A 22,334-nucleotide genomic window follows, 5' to 3' on the forward strand; every position below is an offset into this window, starting at 1 on the left:
GGAGAGTTTGCCAGCACACACCAGAGCGCTATATATATATATATATATATATATATATATATATATATATATATACATATACACACACATATACACACACAGGGATAACCTTATATAAGTGTTTTTCCCCTTATAGCTGCTGTATTATTTAATACTGCGCGTAATTAGTGCCCCCCTCTCTTTTTTAACCCTTTCTGTAGTGTAGTGACTGCAGGGGAGAGCCAGGGAGCTTCCCTCCAACGGAGCTGTGAGGGAAAATGGCGCCAGTGTGCTGAGGAGATAGGCCGCCGAGAAGGGGGCGGAGCCTTTCTCCCGCTTTTTTAAGGAAAAACTGGCAGGGGTTAAATGCATCCATATAGCCCAGGAGCTATATGTGATGTATTTTTAGCCATCTAAGGTGTTTTTATTGCGTCTCAGGGCGCCCCCCCCCCAGCGCCCTGCACCCTCAGTGACCGGAGTGTGAAGTGTGCTGAGAGCAATGGCGCACAGCTGCGGTGCTGTGCGCTACCTTATTGAAGACAGGACGTCTTCTGCCGCCGATTTCCCGGACGTCTTCTGGCTCTGTAAGGGGGCCGGCGGCGCGGCTCTGGGACCCATCCATGGCTGGGCCTGTGATCGTCCCTCTGGAGCTAATGTCCAGTAGCCTAAGAAGCCCAATCCACTCTGCACGCAGGTGAGTTCGCTTCTTCTCCCCTTAGTCCCTCGATGCAGTGAGCCTGTTGCCAGCAGGACTCACTGAAAATAAAAAACCTAAACTTAAACTTTTCACTAAGCAGCTCAGGAGAGCCACCTAGTGTGCACCCTTCTCGTTCGGGCACAAAAATCTAACTGAGGCTTGGAGGAGGGTCATAGGGGGAGGAGCCAGTGCACACCAGGTGACCTAAAAGCTTTTACTTTTGTGCCCAGTCTCCTGCGGAGCCGCTATTCCCCATGGTCCTTACGGAGTCCCCAGCATCCACTAGGACGTCAGAGAAATAAGAAAGCTTAGGGCTGTTAAAAACCAGCAGCCCTCTGACCATGGTCCGCCTTCTGCCGCACCAAACAAAAAACTGATTTGCCTGAGCCAGGAGACGGGGATATATGGACGGGCCCATTGCATGCTGGGAGGCCGGAAAGCTTTGATCGATTGGTGCAAATACGCTGTCACTTCATCATATCCCATTGTTATCTTGTGGATAACCTGTGGACCCTGCCGGAGAAACAAACCTTATTTTGAATCTGTGTGATAAATATATCAAAGGAGAACTGTAAATTACCAGTTGGTAATGTGAACTGTATTGGGTTTCCATGCAAACAGGGAAGAGTTCTTTTTAGGACTTTGAGCAAATAAATATCTTTGCCTTCGAGACGACGATTGCCTTTCATCTTGCGACTAACAGGAATGCGCCAAAGCAGTCCCATTCTCTGCCTGTCCTAGGGTAAGCCCAGCATCTTTAAGCTCCACCCTCTGCCACACTACTGCGCAGAATCTGGTCTAGGTCAGCGACCAGTGGGGGTCAACTGATGTCAGAAAGGAGGTGTGGCAAAAGCGCGTCGAAGCATACACAGCAGAACGCGGTTCCAGGTGCCTATGGTAGAAGCCTGGTGGTGGCAGCAAAATACCCACCTACTGCGCAGTGGGTGGAGTCAGTAACAAGCTGGTGTGACACAAACAATCTAATCGCTGGGCATAGCCAGAGAGGGCGAGAAGGCGTCCGGTCACAGTTCTAATTTAATGACCATGAAAAGCATGTTTCTTGTATAATTTGAAAATAAGAGAAGTACTAACAAGATTACACATTTAAAATAAAACAACAACAACATGTGAAAACAAACACTTTTTCTGTCATGTAACTGCCCCAGAGACAAACCCCTATAATGTTAGGGACCTGTTCGATGGGGTCATCTTGACGACTGGTGGGCAGGCTCATAATATTAACCAATTTTATGCGAAGAACCTAGGCTATGATGTATGGTCAAGTTTATTATAATTCCATTGGTTTTATGGTGCACCTGCTCTCATTAGTAAAGAAACAAAGCTCTGCATCTTTCAAATACTGACCAGGCGGGACATGACTGCCACGTGGTTCAAGTATCACAGTAAACAGCCATCCTCTCAGACTGCATTGATCAACAGGTTGAACAATGAGTAGTTCATTGTAACCCTAAAATAAGCCAGACTGCCATGCCCTGCAATAATTGTGTCAAATGCTTATTATCCCTGAATATACTGCAGGGTGCAATCAGGCTAACAATCTGTATGGAAACTGTCTCCAAATCTATTAAGTTACATCACTACTTTTCATATTTAGTCATAACCAAACTGATGAGTATTACAGCACAAGCAACTTCTTCTAGCGTGCGCTTTCTTAAAGTTGCATTCAAATTCAACATTGGCAGACTGTTACATAACACATATTTAAACACCACTACAGGCTTATTACACAAGGTTTCTCATACTGCATACCATATAAACACGTGTCTGCTATTTCTCACCACTCCCAAAAGTACTGAGCATTTAGGGAAGCTCCTGAATACATAATAGTGACTAATACACCATGTGTTTGGCATCATTTAGGAATGTTACCATTCTGGTTTAGAAGTTATCCCCAGGTAATGAAATGTATGAGAGTTAATAACTAGGTAGACTGTTTGTTACCGTGAAGTGCTACGAAAAACACCAATAAACCCAGTAGCACTTTAACTCACTGCAGATACTGTAATGGGGTTACAAAAGCTTATTGCAGCGAAACTCCCCAATTTAGAAACACACACTGTACACACTGAGCAGTAGGGAGGCCAGCATATGCACTGCAGCAGGAACTGGCTAGCTGATGGCGGCTCAAGCCTGACAACCCCATTGAGAGACTAAATCTAAAATGGATTATAGAGGACTGCTACGCCTCAGAGAGCGGCAGTGGTGATGTCTACAGGTGGTCACTCAACCACCCTGGGACAGGAATACACACAAAAAAAAAGAGAAAGAAATCATGTCTGCACTCCTCAAATGATAGAACAATATAAAGAGGTAAGTTTATGATACAGTCTTTGATAAACACTCGGTTCTTTTTCATAGAAATGTGCAAGTTGACTTGATGCGTACCGTACTCACGTTGATACGTGGTATATCCCTCCTATAGAGGTATATTTAGAGCTTCCTTCCTGTCTTTTCTCCTACTTCTCCAAATACGAGCCTCAATGAGTTCGTATACTCGGGGGTAAGAAGGGTAAAAAATAATATTTTACTTACCGGTAAATCTATTTCCTCGTAGTCCGTAGTGGATGCTAGGGACTCCGTAAGGACCATGGGGAATAGACGGGCTCCGCAGGAGACATGGGCACTTTAAGAAAGAATTTAAATTCTGGTGTGCTCTGGCTCCTCCCTCTATGTCCCTCCTCCAGACCTCAGTTAGAGAAACTGTGCCCGGAAGAGCTGACAGTACAAGGAAAGGATTTTGGAAATCCAGGGCAAGACTCATACCAGCCACACCAATCACACCGTATAACTTGTGATAAACTTACCCAGTCAACAGTATGAACTACAACAGAGCATCAGTTCAACCCTGATGCAACTATAACATAACCCTTATTGCAGCAATAACTATATACAAGTATTGCAGAAGAAGAAGTCCGCACTTGGGACGGGCGCCCAGCATCCACTACGGACTACGAGAAATAGAATTACCGTAAGTAAAATCTTATTTTCTCTAACGTCCTAGTGGATGCTGGGGACTCCGTAAGGACCATGGGGATTATACCAAAGCTCCCAAACGGGCGGGAGAGTGCGGACGACTCTGCAGCACCGAATGAGCAAACAGGAGGTCCTCATCAACCAGGGTATCAAACTTGTAGAACTTTGCAAAAGTGTTTGAACCTGACCAAGTAGCCGCTCGGCACAGCTGTAATGCCGAGACCCCTCGGGCAGCCACCCAAGAAGAGCCCACCTTCCTAGTGGAATGGGCCTTAACTGATTTTGGCAGGGGCAATCCAGCCGCAGAATGAGCCTGCTGAATCGTATTACAGATCCAGCGAGCAATAGTTTGCTTTGAAGCAGGAGCACCCAGCTTGTTGGATGCATACAGGATAAACAAAAATTCTGTTTTCCTGACCCTAGCCGTCCTGGCTACATATACCTTCAAAGCCCTGACCACATCAAGTAACTCGGAATCCTCCAAGTCATTAGTAGCCACAGGCACCACAATAGGTTGGTTTATATGAAAGGATGAAACCACTTTTGGCAGAAATTGTGGACAGGTCCGCAATTCTGCTCTATCCTCATGGAAAACCAGATAGGGGCTTTTATGTGACAAAGCCGCTAATTCTGACACACGCCTATCGAAGCCAATGCTAGTAGCATGACCACCTTCCACGTGAGATATTTAAATTCCACCGTTTTGAGTGGTTCAAACCAGTGGGATTTCAGGAAACTCAACACCACGTTAAGATCCCAAGGTGCCACCGGGAGCACAAAAGGGGGCTGAATACGCAGCACTCCCTTCACAAACGTCTGAACTTCAGGTAGAGAAGCCAGCTCTGTTTGAAAGAAAATGGATAGGGCCGAAATCTGGACCTTAATGGAACCCAAGTTTAGGCCCAAAGTCACTCCTGACTGTAGGAAGTGAAGGAAACGGCCCAGCTGGAATTCCTCCGTAGTGGCATTCCTGGCCTCACACCAAGCAACATATTTTCGCCATATACGGTGATAATATTGAGCTGTCACGTCCTTCCTAGCCTTTATCAGCGTAGGAATGACCTCATCTGGAATGCCTTTTTCCGCTAGGATCCGGCGTTCAACCGCCATGCCGTCAAACGCAGCCGCGGTAAGTCTTGGAACCGACAGGGCCCTTGTTGCAACAAGTCCTGTCTTAGAGGAAGAGGCCACGGGTCCTCTGTGAGCATTTCTTGCAGATCTGGATACCAAGTGCTTCTTGGCCAATCCGGAACAATGAGTATTGTTCTCACTCCTCTTTTTCTTATGATTCTCAACACCTTGGGTATGAGAGGAAGAGGAGGAAATACATAGACCGATTGGAACACCCACTGTGTCACTAGGGCGTCTACAGCTATCGCCTGAGGGTCTCTTGACCTGGCGCAATACCTCTGTATTTTCTTGTTGAGGCGGGATGCTATCATGTCCACCTGTGGCAGTTCCCACCGACTTGCAAGCTGTGCGAAGACTTCTCGATGAAGTCCCCACTCCCCCGGGTGGAGGTCGTGCCTGCTGAGGAAGTCTGCTTCCCAGTGGTCTACCCCCGGGATGAACACTGCTGACAGTGCGCTTACATGATTCTCCGCCCAGCGAAGAATTCTGGTGGCTTCCGCCATTGCCACCCTGCTCCTTGTGCCGCCTTGTCGGTTTACATGAGCCACAGCGGTGATGTCTGACTGAATCAGAACAGGATGACCGCGAAGCAGGGCCTCTGCTTGACGTAGGGCGTTGTAAATGGCCCTTAGTTCCAGGATGTTGATGTGAAGTCAAGTCTCCTGACTTGACCACAGACCTTGGAAATTTTTTCCCTGTGTGACTGCTCCCCACCCTCGGAGGCTTGCATCCGTGGTCACCAGGACCCAGTCCTGAATGCCGAATCTGCGGCCCTCGAGAAGGTGAGCACTCTGCAGCCACCACAGGAGAGACACCCTGGCCCTGGGGGATAGGGTGATTAACCGATGCATCTGAAGAGGTGATCCGGACCATTTGTCCAGTAAGTCCCATTGAAAGGTCCTCGCATGGAACCTGCCGAAGGGAATGGCCTCGTACGATGCCACCATCTTTCCCAGGACTCGAGTGCAGTGATGCACTGACACCTGTTTTGGTTTTAATAGGTCCTTGACCAGTGTCATGAGTTCCTGAACCTTCTCTATCGGGAGATAAACCCTTTTCTGGCCTGTGTCCAGAATCATGCCCAGGAAGGGCAGACGAGTCGTAGGAACCAGCTGCGACTTTGGAATATTCAGAATCCAGCCGTGTTGCCGTAACACTTCCAGAGAACGTGCTACGCTGATCAGCAACTGCTCTCTTGACCTCGCTTTTATGAGGAGATCGTCCAAGTATGGGATAATTGTGACCCCTTGCTTCCGCAGGAGTACCATCATTTCCGCCATTACCTTGGTAAATATTCTCGGAGCCGTGGAGAGACCAAGCGGCAACGTCTGAAATTGGTAAAGACAATCCTGTACCACAAATCTGAGGTACGCCTGATGAGGAGAATAAGTGGGGACACGAAGGTATGATCCTTTATGTCCAGAGACACCATAAAATCCCCCCCTTCCAGGCTTGCAATGACCGCTCTCAGCGATTCCATCTTGAACCGGAACCTTTTTAGGTACACGTTCAGGGATTTTAAATTCAATATGGGTCTGACCGAACCGTCCGGTTTCGGTACCACAAACATGGTCGAATAATAACCCTTTCCTTGTTGAAGGAGGGGAACCTTGACCACCACCTGTTGAAGATACAATTTGTGACACTATATCCCTCTCTAAGGGGGAAGCTGGCAGGGCCGACTTGAGGTATCGGTGAGGGGGCATCTCTTCGAATTCCAGCTTGTATCCCTGAGACACAACATCTATAGCCCAGGGATCCAACTGTGAGTGAACCCACTTGTGGCTGAAATTTCGGAGACACGCCCCCACCGGGCCTAGCTCCGCCTGTGGAGCCCCAGCGTCATGCGGTGGATTTAGTGGAAGCCGGGGAGGACTTCTGTTCCTGGGAACTAGCTGTGTTGTGCAGCTTCTTTCCTCTGCCCCTGCCTCTGGCAAGAAAGGACGCACCTCGGACTTTCTTGTTTTTCTGTGATCGAAAGGACTGCATTTGGTAATACGGTGCTTTCTTAGGTTGTGAGGAAACATGGCAAAAAAATTTGACTTCCCAGCCGTAGCTGTGGAGACCAGGTCCGAGAGACCCGCCCCAAACAATTCCTCACCCTTGTAAGGTAAAACCTCCATGTGCCTTTTTGAGTCGGCATCACCTGTCCATTGCAGAGTCCACATGACCCTTCTGGCAGAAATCGACATAGCATTTATTCTAGAACCTAGTAGGCTAATGTCTCTCCGAGCATCTCTCATATAAAGGACAGCGTCTTTAATATGCCCCAGGGTCATTAATATAGTATCCTTGTCTAAGGTATCAAGTTCCTCAGATAAGGTATCCGTCCATGCTGCTACAGCACTACACACCCAAGCCGACGCGATTGCCGGCCTCAGTAAGGTACCTGAATGTGTATAAATGGACTTCAGGGTAACCTCCTGTTTGCGATCCGCAACATCTTTGAGGGTAGCCGTATCCTGTGACGGCAGGGCTACCTTCTTGGATAAGCGTGTCAAAGCTTTGTCCACCCTCGGGGAGGATTCCCAGCGTAACCTGTCCGTTGGCGGGAAAGGATACGCCATAAGAATCTTTTTGGAAATCTGCAGTTTTTTATCTGGAGATTCCCAAGCCTTTTCACATAACTCATTGAGCTCGTGTGAGGGGGGAAAAGTTACCTGCGGCTTCTTTTCCCCATACATACGAACCCTCTTGTCAGGGACTGGGGTTTCCTCTGTGATGTGCAACACATCCTTAATAGCTATAATCATATAACGGATGGATTTAGCCAATTTTGGCTGTAACTTTGCATCATCGTAATCGACACTGGAGTCAGAATCCATGTCGGTATCCGTGTCAATAATTTGGGATAGTGGGCGCTTCTGAGACCCTGTCGGTCTCTGCGACATAGGATCAGGCATGGGTTGGGACCCTGACTGTCCTGAGGTTTCAGCTTTGTCTAACCTTTTATGCAAGGAATTAACATTATCATTTAAAACCTTCCACATATCCATCCAATCAGGTGTCGGTGCCGTCTGCAGAGACACCACATTAATTTGCTCCCGCTCTGCTTCCACATAGCCTTCCTCATCAGACATGTCGACACAAGCGTACCGACACACCACACACACAGGGAATGCCCTTTTTGAAGACAGTTCCCCCACAAGGCCCTTTGGTGAGACAGAGAGAGAGTATGCCAGCACACACCCCAGCGCTATATAACCCAGGAATAACACAGTAACTTAATGTTAACCCAGTAGCTGCTGTATTTGTGTTTTTAGCGCCTAATTATGTGCCCCCCCCCCTCTTTTTTTTTACCCCTTTTCTACCGTGATCTGCAGGGGAGAGCCTGGGGAGCTTCTTCTCAGCGGAGCTGTGGAGAAAAAATGGCGCTGGTGAGTGCTGAGGGAGAAGCCCCGCCCCCTCGACGGCGGGCTTCTGTCCCGCTAAAATACATATCTTTTTGGCGGGGGCTCATACATATATACAGTGCCCAACTGTATATATGTTTACTTTTGCCAACAGAGGTCCATATGCTGCCCAGGGTGCCCCCCCCCCCCCCCCCTGCGCCCTGCACCCTTACAGTGACCGGAGTATGTGAAGAGTGTATGGAGCAATGGCGCACAGCTGCAGTGCTGTGCGTTACCTCATGTGAAGAACGGAGTCTTCTGCCGCCGATTTCGAAGTCTTCTTTGCTTCTCATACTCACCCGGCTTCTGTCTTCCGGCTCTGCGAGGGGGACGGCGGCGCGGCTCTGGGATCGGACGACGAGGGTGAGATCCTGTGTACGATCCCTCTGGAGCTAATGGTGTCCAGTAGCCTAAGAAGCAGGACCTATCTTCAGAGAGTAGGGCTGCTTCACTCCCCTCTATCCCACGATGCAGGGAGTCTGTTGCCAGCAGAGCTCCCTGAAAATAAAAAACCTAACAAAATACTTTCTTACAGCAAGCTCAGGAGAGCTCACTGAACAGCAACCAGCTTGTCCGGGCACAGATTCAAACTGAGGTCTGGAGGAGGGACAGAGGGAGGAGCCAGAACACACCAGAATCTAAATTCTTTCTTAAAGTGCCCATGTCTCCTGCGGAGCCCGTCTATTCCCCATGGTCCTTACAGAGTCCCCAGCATCCACTAGGACGTTAGAGAAGTAAGATTTTAAACCTACCGGTAAAATCTTTTTCTCCTAGTCCGTAGTCTTGATCCAAAAGATGACGTCACTTTACCATGTGACCATGCTACTCGGCGGCTAGTTGCAAGAGGGCGTTCGCATGATGCTATTTGTGGTACCAAAATGTGAGAGGAGTGGAGTTCGGGACCGAGAACTATTAGGACCATCTCAAAGACACCTTTATGTACAAGTCTTCGCATCATCTAGTGTGAGTTGGGTACGCCCATCATTTTCATCATCTGTCCTACCTGTGTGAAAGTGGCCTTGTATGATATTATCAGGACTAATGGCCCCTACAGATCTCGCGATGTGCCGCCGAGGTGCCCGACGGCCGATACGTCCGACGGGCGAGCCGGCGGCGGGGGGGGGGGGGGCAGTGACGGGGGGAGTGAAGTTTTTTCACTCCCGCCATCACCCGGCTCCATAGACGTGCAGGCAAATATGGACGATCTCGTCCATATTGGCCTGCATGCACAGCCGACATGCACCAGCGATGAACGAGTGCGGGGCCGCGCATCGTTCATCGCTGGTGACTCCACACTGCACAATATGAACGTTATCTCGTTCATTAATGAACGAGATCGTTCATATCGTGCAGTGAAGTCGGCCAGTGTGTAGGGCCCATAAGTTCTATGAACCACTGATAGGAGTAAAAGATACCTTTATGTGTTTTCACCCTTTCTGCACGGATGTGAGTACGGTACGCACCTCTCCATTAAAGGAATAAAGTTAGAGGGGTTACCCTCTTTTTAATGGTCACCTATCACGACGTACTTACTACACTATCAGCCGGTTTCCTGTCTCCTTTTTCCCACTCTCGAGGATAAGAACCATTCGAGTGTCCTGTTTGGAGGAATAGGAGGAAACGCAGAAAAGGGATACTAAAGATACCTTTACACGAGAGGCACATCACGTTTTAACGCGAGTACGGTACGCACCAAGCCATCCCTACTCTGATTTTTTGGATTGGGACCATTTTAAAGATACCTTTACGTATAGGTCCACGCACTATTCCGTGTGAGTTGGGTATGCCCACCATTTCCATCACTGGTTTACCTGTAGTATAACCCCCTGAATCACCGTTAGAAGCTATGGATTATTGGATATCCTGTTTTCTGTACACTAACGTACAGTACGCACCCCCTCATCCAGAGAAAAAGGAAATAGAAGTTAAACACCTATTACGAACTTACTACACTATCAGTTGTTTTTTCCCTTCTTACCCCCGAGTATACGAACTCATTGAGGGCCCCATTTGGAGAAGTAGGAGAAAAGACGGGAAGGAAGCTCTAAAGATACCTTTATAGGAGGGATATACCACGTATTAACGTGAGTACGGTACGCATCAAGTCAACTTGCACATTTCTATGAAAAAGAACTAAGAAAAAGAACAGAGTGTTTATCAAAGACCGAGTATCATAAACTTACCTCTTTATATTGTTCTATCATTTGATGAGCGCAGACGTGATTTCTCATTTTTGTGTGTAACCCCATTGGGAGGCCCTGATGATAGGAGTATCACCGAAAGTAAAAAAAAAAAGATTTTACTCACCGGTAAATCTATTTCTCGTAGTCCGTAGTGGATGCTGGGGACTCCGTAAGGACCATGGGGAATAGACGGGCTCCGCAGGAGACTGGGCACTTTAAGACAGATTTAGTACTACTAGTGTGCACTGGATCCTCCCTCTATGCCCCTCCTCCATACCTCAGTTAAGGAAACTGTGCCCGGAAGAGCTGACATTACAAGGAAAGGATTTTGGAATCCAGGGTAAGACTCATACCAGCCACACCAATCACACCGTATAACTTGTGATAAACTTACCCAGTCAACAGTATGAACAACATAGCATCAAACAACGGATGCCAACAAAACATAACCCTTTATTAAGCAATAACTATATACACGTATTGCAGAAAGTCCGCACTTGGGACGGGCGCCCAGCATCCACTACGGACTACGAGAAATAGATTTACCGGTGAGTAAAATCTTATTTTCTCTAACGTCCTAGTGGATGCTGGGGACTCCGTAAGGACCTTGGGGATTATACCAAAGCTCCCAAACAGGCGGGAGAGTGCGGATGACTCTGCAGCACCGAATGGGCAAACACAAGGTCCTCCTCAGCCAGGGTATCAAACTTGTAGAACTTAGCAAATGTGTTTGAACCCGACCAAGTAGCTGCTCGGCAAAGCTGTAATGACGAGACCCCTCGGGCAGCCGCCCAAGAAGAGCCCACTTTCCTTGTGGAATGGGCTTTCACTGATTTTGGATGCGGCAATCCAGCCACAGAATGAGCCTGCTGAATCGTGTTACAGATCCAGCGAGCAATGGTTTGCTTTGAAGCAGGAGCGACCAGCTTGTTGGATGCATACAGTATAAACAGCGAGTCAGTTTTCCCGACTCCAGCCGTCCTGGCTACATAGATCTTCAAAGCCCTGACTACATCAAGCAACTTGGAATCCTCCAAGTCACGAGTAGCCGCAGGCACCACAATAGGTTGGTTCAAATGAAAAGATGACACCACCTTCGGCAGAAATTGCGGACGAGTCCGTAATTCTGCCCTGTCCATATGGAAAACCAGATAAGAGCTTTTACATGACAAAGCCGCCAATTCTGACACACGCCTAGCCGAAGCTAAGGCCAATAGCATGACCACCTTCCACGTGAGATACTTTAGCTCCACGGTCTTAAGTGGCTCAAACCAGTGGGATTTCAGGAAACCCAACACCACGTTGAGATCCCAAGGTGCCACTGGTGGCACAAAAGGGGGCTGAATATGCAGCACTCCCTTAACAAACGTCTGAACTTCAGGAAGAGAAGCCAGTTCCTTTTGAAAGAAAATGGATAGGGCCGAAATCTGGACCTTTATGGACCCCAACTTCAAGCCCATAGTCACTCCAGACTGTAGGAAGTGCAGGAACCGGCCCAGCTGGAATTCCTCTGTAGGGGCATTCCTGGCCTCACACCAGGCAACATATTTTCGCCATATACGGTGATAGTGCTTTGCTGTCACGTCCTTCCTAGCCTTTATCAGCGTAGGAATAACTTCATCCGGAATGCCTTTTTCCGCTAGGATCCTGCGTTCAACCGCCATGCCGTCAAACGCAGCCGCGTAAGTCTTGGAACAGACAGGGCCCCTGTTGCAACAGGTCCTGTCTGAGAGGCAGAGGCCATGGGTCCTCTGTGAGCATTTCTTGCAGTTCCGGGTACCAAGTCCTTCTTGGCCAATCCGTAACAATAAGTATTGTTCTCACTCCTCTTTTTCTTACGATTCTCAGCACCTTGGGTATGAGAGGAAGAGGAGGAAACACATAGACCGACTGGAACACCCACGGTGTTACTAGTGCGTCCACAGCGATCGCCTGAGGGTCTCTTACCTGGCGCAATACCTTTGTAGCTTTTTGTTGAGACAGGATGCCATCATGTCCACCTGTGGCAGTTCCCATCGATTTGTAATCTGAGTGAAGACTTCGTGATGAAGTCCCCACTCTCCCGGGTGGAGGTCATGCCTGCTGAGGAAGTCTGCTTCCCAGTTGTCCACTCCCGGAATGAACACTGCTGACCGTGCTTGCACGTGATCCTCCGCCCAACGAAGAATCCTGGTAGCTTCCGCCATCGCCACTCTGCTTCTTGTGAAGCCCTGGCGGTTTACATGAGCCACTGCGGTGATGTTGTCTGACTGAATCAGCACCGGTTGGTTGCGAAGCAGAGGCTCCGCTTGACTCAGGGCGTTGTATATGGCCCTTAGCTCCAGGATATTTATGTGCAGACAAGCCTCCTGACTTGACCACAACCCTTGGAAGTTTCTTCCCTGAGTGACTGCCCCCCATCCTCGGAGGCTTGCATCCGTAGTCACCAGGACCCAGTCCTGTATGCTGAACCTGCGGCCCTCGAGAAGGTGAGCACTCTGCAGCCACCACAGAAGAGACACCCTGGCCCTTGGGGACAGGGTGATCAGCCGATGCATCTGAAGATGCGATCCGGACCACTTGTCCAACAGATCCCACTGAAAAATCCTCGCATGGAACCTGCCGAAGGGAATGGCTTCGTACGATGCCACCCTCTTTCCCAGGACTCGCGTGCAGTGATGCACCGACACCTGTTTCGGTTTTAAGAGGTCTCTGACTAGAGTCACGAGCTCCTGAGCCTTCTCCGCCGGGAGAAACACCTTCTTCTGGTCTGTGTCCAGAATCATGCCCAGAAAGGGCAGACGCGTCGTAGGAATCAGCTGTGACTTTGGGATATTCAGAATCCAGCCATGCTGCTGCAACACTTCCTGAGAGTGTGCTACGCTGATCAGCAACTGCTCTCTGGACCTCGCCTTTATGAGGAGATGGTCCAAGTATGGGATAACTGTGACTCCTTGCTTTCTCAGGATCACCATCATTTCTGCCATTACCTTGGTAAATATTCTCGGTGCCGTGGAGAGCCCAAACGGCAACGTCTAGAATTGGTAATGACAGTCCTGTACCACAAATCTGAGGTATTCCTGATGAGGTGGATAAATGGGGACATGCAAGTAAGCATCCTTGATGTCCAGAGACACCATAAAATCCCCCTCTTCCAGGCTTGCAATGACCGCTCTGAGCGATTCCATTTTGAACTTGAATCTTTTCAGATAAATGTTCAGGGACTTTAAATTCAATATGGGTCTGACCGAACCGTCCGGTTTCGGTACCACAAACATTGTGGAATAGTATTCCCTTCCCTGTTGGAGGGGAACGTTTACCACCACCTGCTGGAGATATAACTTGTGAATTGCCGCTAACACTACTTCCCTTTCCATGGGGGAAGCTGGCAGGGCCGATTTGAGGTAACGGTGAGGGGGCATCACTTCTAATTCCAGCTTGTATCCCTGAGACACAATCTGTATAGCCCAGGGATCCACCTGTGAGCAAACCCACTGGTGGCTGAAATTTCGGAGACGCGCCCCCCACCGCTCCTGGCTCCACCTGTGGAGCCCCAGCGTCATGCGGTGGATTTAGTGGAAGCCGGGGAGGACTTCTGTTCCTGGGAACTAGCTGTATGGTGCAGCTTCTTTCCTCTACCCCTGCCTCTGGCAAGAAAGGATGCACCTCTGATTTTCTTGCTTCTTTGTGATCGAAAGGACTGCATTTGGTAATACGGTGCTTTCTTAGGCTGTGAGGGAATATATGGCAAAAATTTGACTTCCCAGCCTTAGCTGTGGAAACTAGGTCCGAGAGACCGTCCCCAAACAATTCCTCACCCTTGTAAGGTAAAACCTCCATGTGCTTTTTGGAGTCGGCATCACCTGTCCATTGCCGAGTCCACAGGACCCTTCTGGCAAAAATTGACATTGCATTTATTCTAGAGCCCAGCAGGCAAATGTCCCTCTGGGCATCCCTCATATATAGGACAGCGTCTTTTATATGCCCCAGGGTCAGTAAAATGGTATCCTTGTCTAAGGTATCCAGTTCCTCAGACAGATTATCTGTCCATGCTGTTACAGCACTACACATCCAGGCCGACGCAATCGCCGGCCTCAGTAGAGTACCTGAATGTGTATAAACAGACTTCAGGATACTTTCCTGCTTCCTATAGGCAGGATCCTTTAGGGAGGCCGTATCCTGTGACGGCAGGGCCACCTTCTTAGATAAGCGTGTCAGAGCTGTATCTACCCTAGGGGAGGATTCCCAGCGCATCCTGTCCGTTGGCGGGAAAGGGTATGCCATAAGTAACCTTTTGGAAATCAGCACTTTCCTATCGGGGGAATCCCACGCTTTTTCACATAACTCATTTAACTCATGTGAAGGGGGAAAAGTCACCTCTTGCTTTTTCTCCCCATACATATAAACCCTCTTGTCAGGGACAGGGTTTACCTCTGATATGTGCAATACATCCTTCATTGCTATAATCATGTAGCGGATGGCTTTAGCCATTTTAGGCTGCAATTTTGCATCATCGTCATCGACACTGGAGTCAGAATCCGTGTCGATATCTGTGTCAACAATTTTGGATAGTGGGCGCTTCTGAGACCCTGACTGCCTCTGCGCTGTAGGATCAGGCATGGGCTGAGACCCCGACTGTCCCAAGGCATCAGCTTTATCCAACCTTTTATGCAAGGAGTTTACATTATCATTTAACACCTTCCACATATCTATCTAATCAGGTGTCGGCGGCGTCGGCGGAGACACGTCATTCATCTGCACCTGCTCTGCCTCCACATAGCCCTCCTCGTCAAACATGTCGACACACGCGTATCGACACACCACACACACAGGGGATGCTCTATATGAGGACAGGACCCCCACAAGGCCTTTTGGAGAGACAGAGTATGCCAGCACACACCCCAGCGCTATATGACCCAGGAATCACGCAGTAACTTACTGTTTACCCAGTAGCTGCTGTATATATGATTAATGCGCTAAATTTATGTGCCCCCCCTCTCTTTTTACCCTCTTTCTACCGTGAGTCTGCAGGGGAGAGCCTGGGGAGCTTCTGTCCCGCAATTTTGTGTAAAATTAATGGCGGGGGCTCATGCATATAATAGTACCCAGCTGTATATATGCTGCTTTTTTGCCAGGAGGTAATCAATTGCTGCCCAGGGCGCCCCCCCCCTGCGCCCTGCACCCTACAGTGACCGGAGTGTGTGGGTTAGTGTGGGCGCAATGGCGCACAGCTGCAGTGCGCTACCTCATATGAAGACAGGAGTCTTCTGCCGATGATTTTGACGTCTTCTTTCTTCAACCCGCCGGCTTCTGTCTTCTGGCTCTGCGAGGGGGACGGCGGCGCGGCTCCGGGAACGGACGACCAAGGTTAGGTTCCTGTGTTCGATCCCTCTGGAGCTAATGGTGTCCAGTAGCCTAAGAAGCGCAACCTAGCCGCAGTTAGTAGGTTTGCTTCTCTCCCTTCAGTCCCACGTAGCAGAGAGTCTGTTGCCAGCAGAAGCTCTCTGAAAATAAAAAACCTAACTAAAATACTTTCTTATTAGCAAGCTCAGGAGAGCTCACTAAAATGCACCCAGCTCTGTCCGGGGACAGATTCTAACGGAGGTCTGGAGGAGGGGCATAGAGGGAGGAGCCAGTGCACACCAGTAGTACTCAATCTTTCTTAGAGTGCCCAGTCTCCTGCGGAGCCAGTCTATTCCCCATGGTCCTTACGGAGTCCCCAGCATCCACTAGGACGTTAGAGAAATAAACAAATGCTCTGTGTGTCAAGAGATGGGTGGCACTTGATATGCCGGCTGTCGGGATCCCGGTGCCGGAATCCAGACAGCCGGCATACCTAAAACTATTTTCCCTCTTGGGGTGTCCACGATGCCCCTGGAAGGAGAATAAATAGCGTGGCACGCGTCAAGAGACACCTGTTACAATGTCAGTATAATAGGAGCGGTATAAGCACTTCAGTAGTCAGCAGGATATCACATCATGTACTTAGTAATCTACATTTGTCCTGTATCACTTTCACACATCCTTCCGAGTTTCTCTAATGAGGTCTAATCAGGCTGAAAGGCAAACATTTTAGTAAAACAGAATAAAGCAAAAACATTCACAGATGGTTTAACTATATGAGGCGTATTATAAAGAAGGATCAGTTTAAAATGGTTCACCGGCTACAAGTTACCCACTCAGGAAGTAATTTAGCGCTGGTACAGACATCACAGATGGAGACGTGCATGACGTACACTGGTTATATCGCAGCTCTATTACCTACCGCTGCTGTCTCTTATGAATGCTTTCTCATGCTTATAAAGCTGGAACACTGCTGGGTTATGCAGTGAGAGAATAACCCCACATAAAGCAAAAGCTAGAAACCATCACACCAAAGTCATCCCTGCGCTGTGACAACATATAGCCATTATTTACTTGAGGCAGTGCAGTGGTCCGGGGGACACTCGCGCCACTCTGTTGACGCTGGCACCGTTCATGGTGTTCAACTGTACTTCAGAGATGTAGAAAGTCACAGATGAGGACTGCAGCCTGGTCTTCACTACTTCCAATGGGCATGTTAATATGGCGCCAACAGTGCCCCCGCACCTGTAAATAAGGCAGAAGAGCAAGATCATGACTGCAATATATGTATCTTAATAGAAATAAGAAGTTCATGGAGTGCAGTGGAGATGCAGCTTAAGAAACGTAATTTTTTCAATATTTGAATTGAACCCTTCATTAATGTACAGCATGTTAGTAAATAACAAAATCAAATAAAAAAATTGGTACATTCACTTTAATAACCAATTGAACCTGAATAGCTTTAACATTAAGATATTAGTAAACCGTTTTTTTTTTGTTTTTTTTTTTAAACAAAAGTGATACACCTATTTGACGCCACACTACTGTGCATCAAATGACCTGTACTTACTACCAGGACAGCAGCAGTACATAACCCATGCCCTGCTTACTACTGCCAAGCTCCTTTTTACCACAGTCATATTCTGAATGCCACTACTAGCTAGGCAGCGGGATTTAGACAATAATATACCAGGAGAACACAGTGCTAAAAACCTATATTTCCCATTAAAAGCCTTTATTTCACACAGGGCAAAGCTTCAATAACCAAACCTAAGTGTGCTACTATCTCCTGAGGGTTGGGGCTGCGAGAACGCCGGTGGGGATCCCGAAGGTCAGCATACTGACCAAACGCAGAATGCCGGTGGGGGCGCAACAGAGCCCCTTGCGGGCTCGCTGCGCTCGGCATAGGTTCTATTCCCACTCTATGGGTGTCATGGAATAGTCCCCGTTAGTCGGCATGCCAGCTGTCAGGCATTAGATAGCTCGGGATCGCGGCATCAGTATGGTGGCCACAAGGATCCTGAGCGGCGGTCACATGACCGCATCCCTCTCCTGGCTACAAGGTGGTGAGTACAGAATTTTCAAGTCACAACTTCATTGTACTTTCCAGCCAGCTATAGCACATTATGTGCTACAATATTATTTTAAATGATATTCCATTAAAGCCTAAGGGGAAATCTACATTTTTGTAAATGTAATCTAATCAGCTCACTTTCTAAAACATTAATATAGTCAAAATAGTTACATGGATATTTACTATATGTTTTTAAGTTTCTATGACTAATGCTGCGCACACACGGTCAGATAAATGCCTGTCAGCCTGAAAGAGGTGATTCTCCAGAAAGTGAACATAATATCCAGTGCATCACACACTTAATTTTTTTTTCTTTTAAACTGGTTTGTTAAGAAATGGTTCTTATATGAAAACATAATTGCTTAGCAGCAATGCCTTACCCTAAAACTTAAGACCCACTAAAAATAGGATTTTAAATACCTACAGGTAAATCCTTTTCTTGTAGTCCATAAGGGATATTGGGGACAGATTAGTACGATGGGGTACAAACTGGTCCAAAGGAGCCAGTGCACTTTAAATTTCTTCAGCTGGGTGTGCTGGCTCCTCCCCTCTATGCCTCCTCCCATAGCTCAGTTATAGGTAAAACAGTGCCCGAAGGAGAATGACATACTTTAGAGAAGGAACATAACAATAAGAGTGACAGATTTTCACACCAGCACACCAACATAAAAAAAAAACTTAGCCAGCAACATCTGGCAACATTAACAGCTGAACGGGAACACATAGGGGTATATGCAAATACCGGCGAATCGCGGCAATTTTTCGGCCGTTTTTTAATTCGACACAATTCGACCGTCGAATTCCGGCAAGTGGGTGCCGGAATTCAACATATTCAATTAAAAACGAATTCGACAGTCCCGCTGTCGAAAACGGACGATTTGACGGATTTTGATCAGATTTAAAAAAAAAAAAAAACGAAAAAAAATTGCATGGGGTCCCCCCTCCAAAGCATAACCAGCCTCGGGCTCTTCGAGCCGGTCCTGGTTCTAAAAATCCGGGGGGGGGGGGGGGGAATGACAAGGGATCCCCCGTATTTTTTAAAACCAGCACCGCGCTCTGCGCCTGGTGCAAAAAATACGGGGGACAAAGAGTAGGGGTCCCCCGTATTTTTTACACCAGCATCGGGCTCCACTAGCTGGACAGATAATGCCACAGCCGGGGGTCACTTTTATACAGCACCCTGCGGCCGTGGCATTAAATATCCAACTAGTCACCCCTGGCCGGGGTACCCTAGGGGAGTGGGGACCCCTTCAATCAAGAGGTCCACCCCCAGCAACCCAAGGGCCAGGGGTGAAGCCCGAGGCTGTCCCCACCATCCAAGGGCTGCGGATGGGGGGCTGATAGCCTTGAGTAAAATGTAAGAATATTGTTTTTTTTTGCAGAAGAACTACAAGTCCCAGCAAGCCTCCCCCGCAAGCCGGTACTTGGAGAACCACAAGTACCAGCATGCGGGGGGAAACGGGCCCGCTGGTACCTGTAGTTCTACTGAAAAAAAAATACCCAAATAAAAAAACAGGACACGCACACCTTGAAAGTACAACTTTATTACATACATGTCGACACACACACATACTTACCTATGTTGACACGACGTTCGGTCCACTTGTCCAAGTAGAATCCACGGTGTACCTGTGAATAAAATTATACTCACCTCAACCCAGTGTCCGGATCTTTTAAAATAATCCTCGTACCTGGCAAAACAACAAAACGAACACCCGGACCAAACGGACTGAAAGGGGTCCCATGTTTACACATGGGACCCCTTTCCCCGAATGCAGAGACCCCCCCGTGACTGCTGTCACAGAAAGGTCTCTTAAGCCAATCAGGAAGCGCTACTTCGTGGCACTCTCCTGATTGGCTGGATGCGCGTCTGCTGGCAGACAGCGCATCGCACAGCTCCCTCCATTAGTTTCAATGGTAGGAACTTTGCGGTCAGCGGTGGGGTTACCCGCGGTCAGCCGCTGACCGCGGGTGACCTCACCGCTGACCGCAAAGTTCCCACCATTGAATATAATGGAGAGGCTTTGCGATGCGCTGTCTGACAGCTCAGACGCGCATAGCCAATCAGCAGAGTGCCAGGACGTTGCGCTCGCTGATTGGCTGAAGAGACCTTTCTGTGACAGCAGTCACGGGGGGGGGTGTCTGCATTCGGGGAAAGACATGGGACCCCTTTCAGTCCGTTTGGTCCGGGTGTTCGTTTTTTTTTTTTTTTGCCAAGTACGTGGATTATAATCTGGACACTGGATCAGGTGAGTAATTTTATTCACAGGTACACGTGGATTCTACTTGGACAAGTGGACAGAGGTCGGCGTGTGAACATAGGTAAGTATGTGTGTGTCGACATGTGTGAAATAAAGTTTTACTATCACGGTGTGCGTGTCCTATTTTTATTTGGGTATTTTTTTTTCAGTAGAACTACAGGTACCAGCGGGCCCGTTTTTCTCCCGCATGCTGGTGCTTGTGGTTCTCCAAGTACCAGCTTGCGGGGGAGGCTTGCTGGGACTTGTAGTACTACTGAAAAAAAAAACAATATTCTTTCAATTTACTCAAGGCTATCAGCCCCCCATCCGCAGCCCTTGAGTGGGGGGGGGGGGGGGGGGGGGGGAGACAGCCTCGGGCTTCACCCCTGGCCCTTGGGTGGCTGGGGGGGACCCCTTGATTGAAGGGGTCCCCACTCCCCCAGGGTACCCCAGCCAGGGGTGACTAGTTGGATATTTAATGCCACGGCCGCTGTATAAAAGTGACCCCCGGCTGTGGCATTATCTGTCCAGCTAGTGGAGCCCGATGCTGGTGTAAAAAATACAGGGGACCCCTACTCTTTTTGTCCCCCGTATTTTTTTGCACCAGCACCAGGCGCAGAGCCCGGTGCTGGTTTTAAAAATAGGGGGGGATCCCCTGTCATTTTCCCCCCAGGATTTTTAGAACCAGGACCGGCTCGAAGAGCCAGAGGCTGGTTATGCTTTGGAGGGGGGACCCCACGCAATTTTTTTTCGGGTTTTTACCATTCCATTTAAAAAAATATATATAATATTTTTAAAAATAAATAAATACTTGTGCCTCCAAAATAGACAAACCAAGTACCTAATCCCTTCTAATATAAATAGATATGCTATGACCAATAAAAAAAAACCACCAAAAAAAACATGTTTTTAAATTTTTTTATTAGATTCCGCCACCAAAGTGTGGCGGATTGAAAATGACGAATTTACTGTCTAAAAGCACTGTTGTCGAATTTCCAAACTTCAATTGAATATACTTTTGGCGAATTGCCGCATTTGTACCATTGCAGAAGTGTCGAATTTGACAAATGTCGAATTTCAAAAAGTCGAATTTGGAAAGTCCGTTTTTTTGTCGGAAAGTACTGAATTGCATTGTCAAATTTTTTTTTTGTCCCATTTTTCTCGACATTTTCGGGAATTCGACCGCAATTGCATATACCCCATAGCAGAGAACCTGCAGAAAGTCTCCGCACAGAGGCGGGCGCCCAATATACCTTATTGACTATGAGAAAATAATTTACTGGTAGGTATTTAAAATCCTATTTTCTCTAGAATCCATAAGGGATATTGGGGACATATTAGTATGATGGGGATGTCCCAAAGCTTCCAGAATGGGCGGAGACATCTGCAGCACCGCCTGCCTGCCCAAACTGGGTATCAAACGTGTAGAACTTCAAAGGTGTTCTTCGCCGACCAGGTAGCAGCTCGACATAGTTGTAGGGCCGAAACTCCACAGGCAGCCGCCCAGGAAGAGCCCACCGATCTTGTAGAGTGGGCCTTCAGAGACTGTGGGGCAGATGTATTAACCTGGAGAAGGCATAAAACAGTGATAAACCAGTGATAAATGCAAGGTGATAAACACACCAGCCAATCAGCACCAATATGTAAATTAACACTTAGGAGCCGATTGGCTGTTGCGTTATCACCTTCCACTTATCACTAGTTTATCACTTCCTTATGCCGTCTCCAGGCTTAATACATCTGCCCCTGTGTAACAGGTAAGGCTGCCGACGCATAGGCCTGTTGGATAGTAATACAACTACCCGAAGACTGAAAACTGTGTTAAACCACAAGCACTTAAATTATATATCATACATAAAATATCAACATTATGTCCCTTTTAGATTGGATGAGGGATTTCTTTGGCTAGATCGTGTCCTCACTTCGGAATGTTTGGTGTGAAGTCTCCAACAAAAAAAAAATATGAGGACAATAACAAGAACAACCAATGTGTAGTATTTTTATTTTTTTTCCTTTTTTCACGTCTAAAAGAAAATAGTGACTTTGGATAATCTATGGGTAATTCTGAAGCGTACCCCACTCACACTTTAGTCAAATAACTATAGGCACATCAGGGTTTCTTTATAGGGGATAGTAACTCCTTCCACTCGTATTGCACCAGATGTGATGTTCAGTGATCTTTGTCCAACTATAAAGGTGTGTCTCGTGGAGTTTAGAGAGAAAAGGCTGACGCGTACCCCAACACTCACACTCGAGAGACGGATGGAAAACACAAAGGTATCTTTTTAGGGGAGAAAATGGCAAATACAGCGTACCCCAACT

The 22,334-nt window shown here is 47.9% G+C and overlaps 1 protein-coding gene across 1 annotated transcript in view; it reads right to left on the bottom strand.

Moving 5' to 3' along the window:
- Positions 1–22,334, bottom strand: part of SLC25A36 (solute carrier family 25 member 36) — a 117,969-nt gene that overhangs the window by 43,018 nt on the left and 52,617 nt on the right. The window contains exon 2 of the mRNA XM_063915935.1: positions 16,773–16,943. Within this exon, the coding sequence (XP_063772005.1) occupies positions 16,773–16,943 (171 nt within the window). The remainder of the gene's footprint in view (positions 1–16,772; positions 16,944–22,334) is intronic.

This window comes from Pseudophryne corroboree, chromosome 4 (assembly GCF_028390025.1).
Source record: "Pseudophryne corroboree isolate aPseCor3 chromosome 4, aPseCor3.hap2, whole genome shotgun sequence".
Taxonomy (NCBI): Eukaryota; Metazoa; Chordata; class Amphibia; order Anura; family Myobatrachidae; genus Pseudophryne; species Pseudophryne corroboree.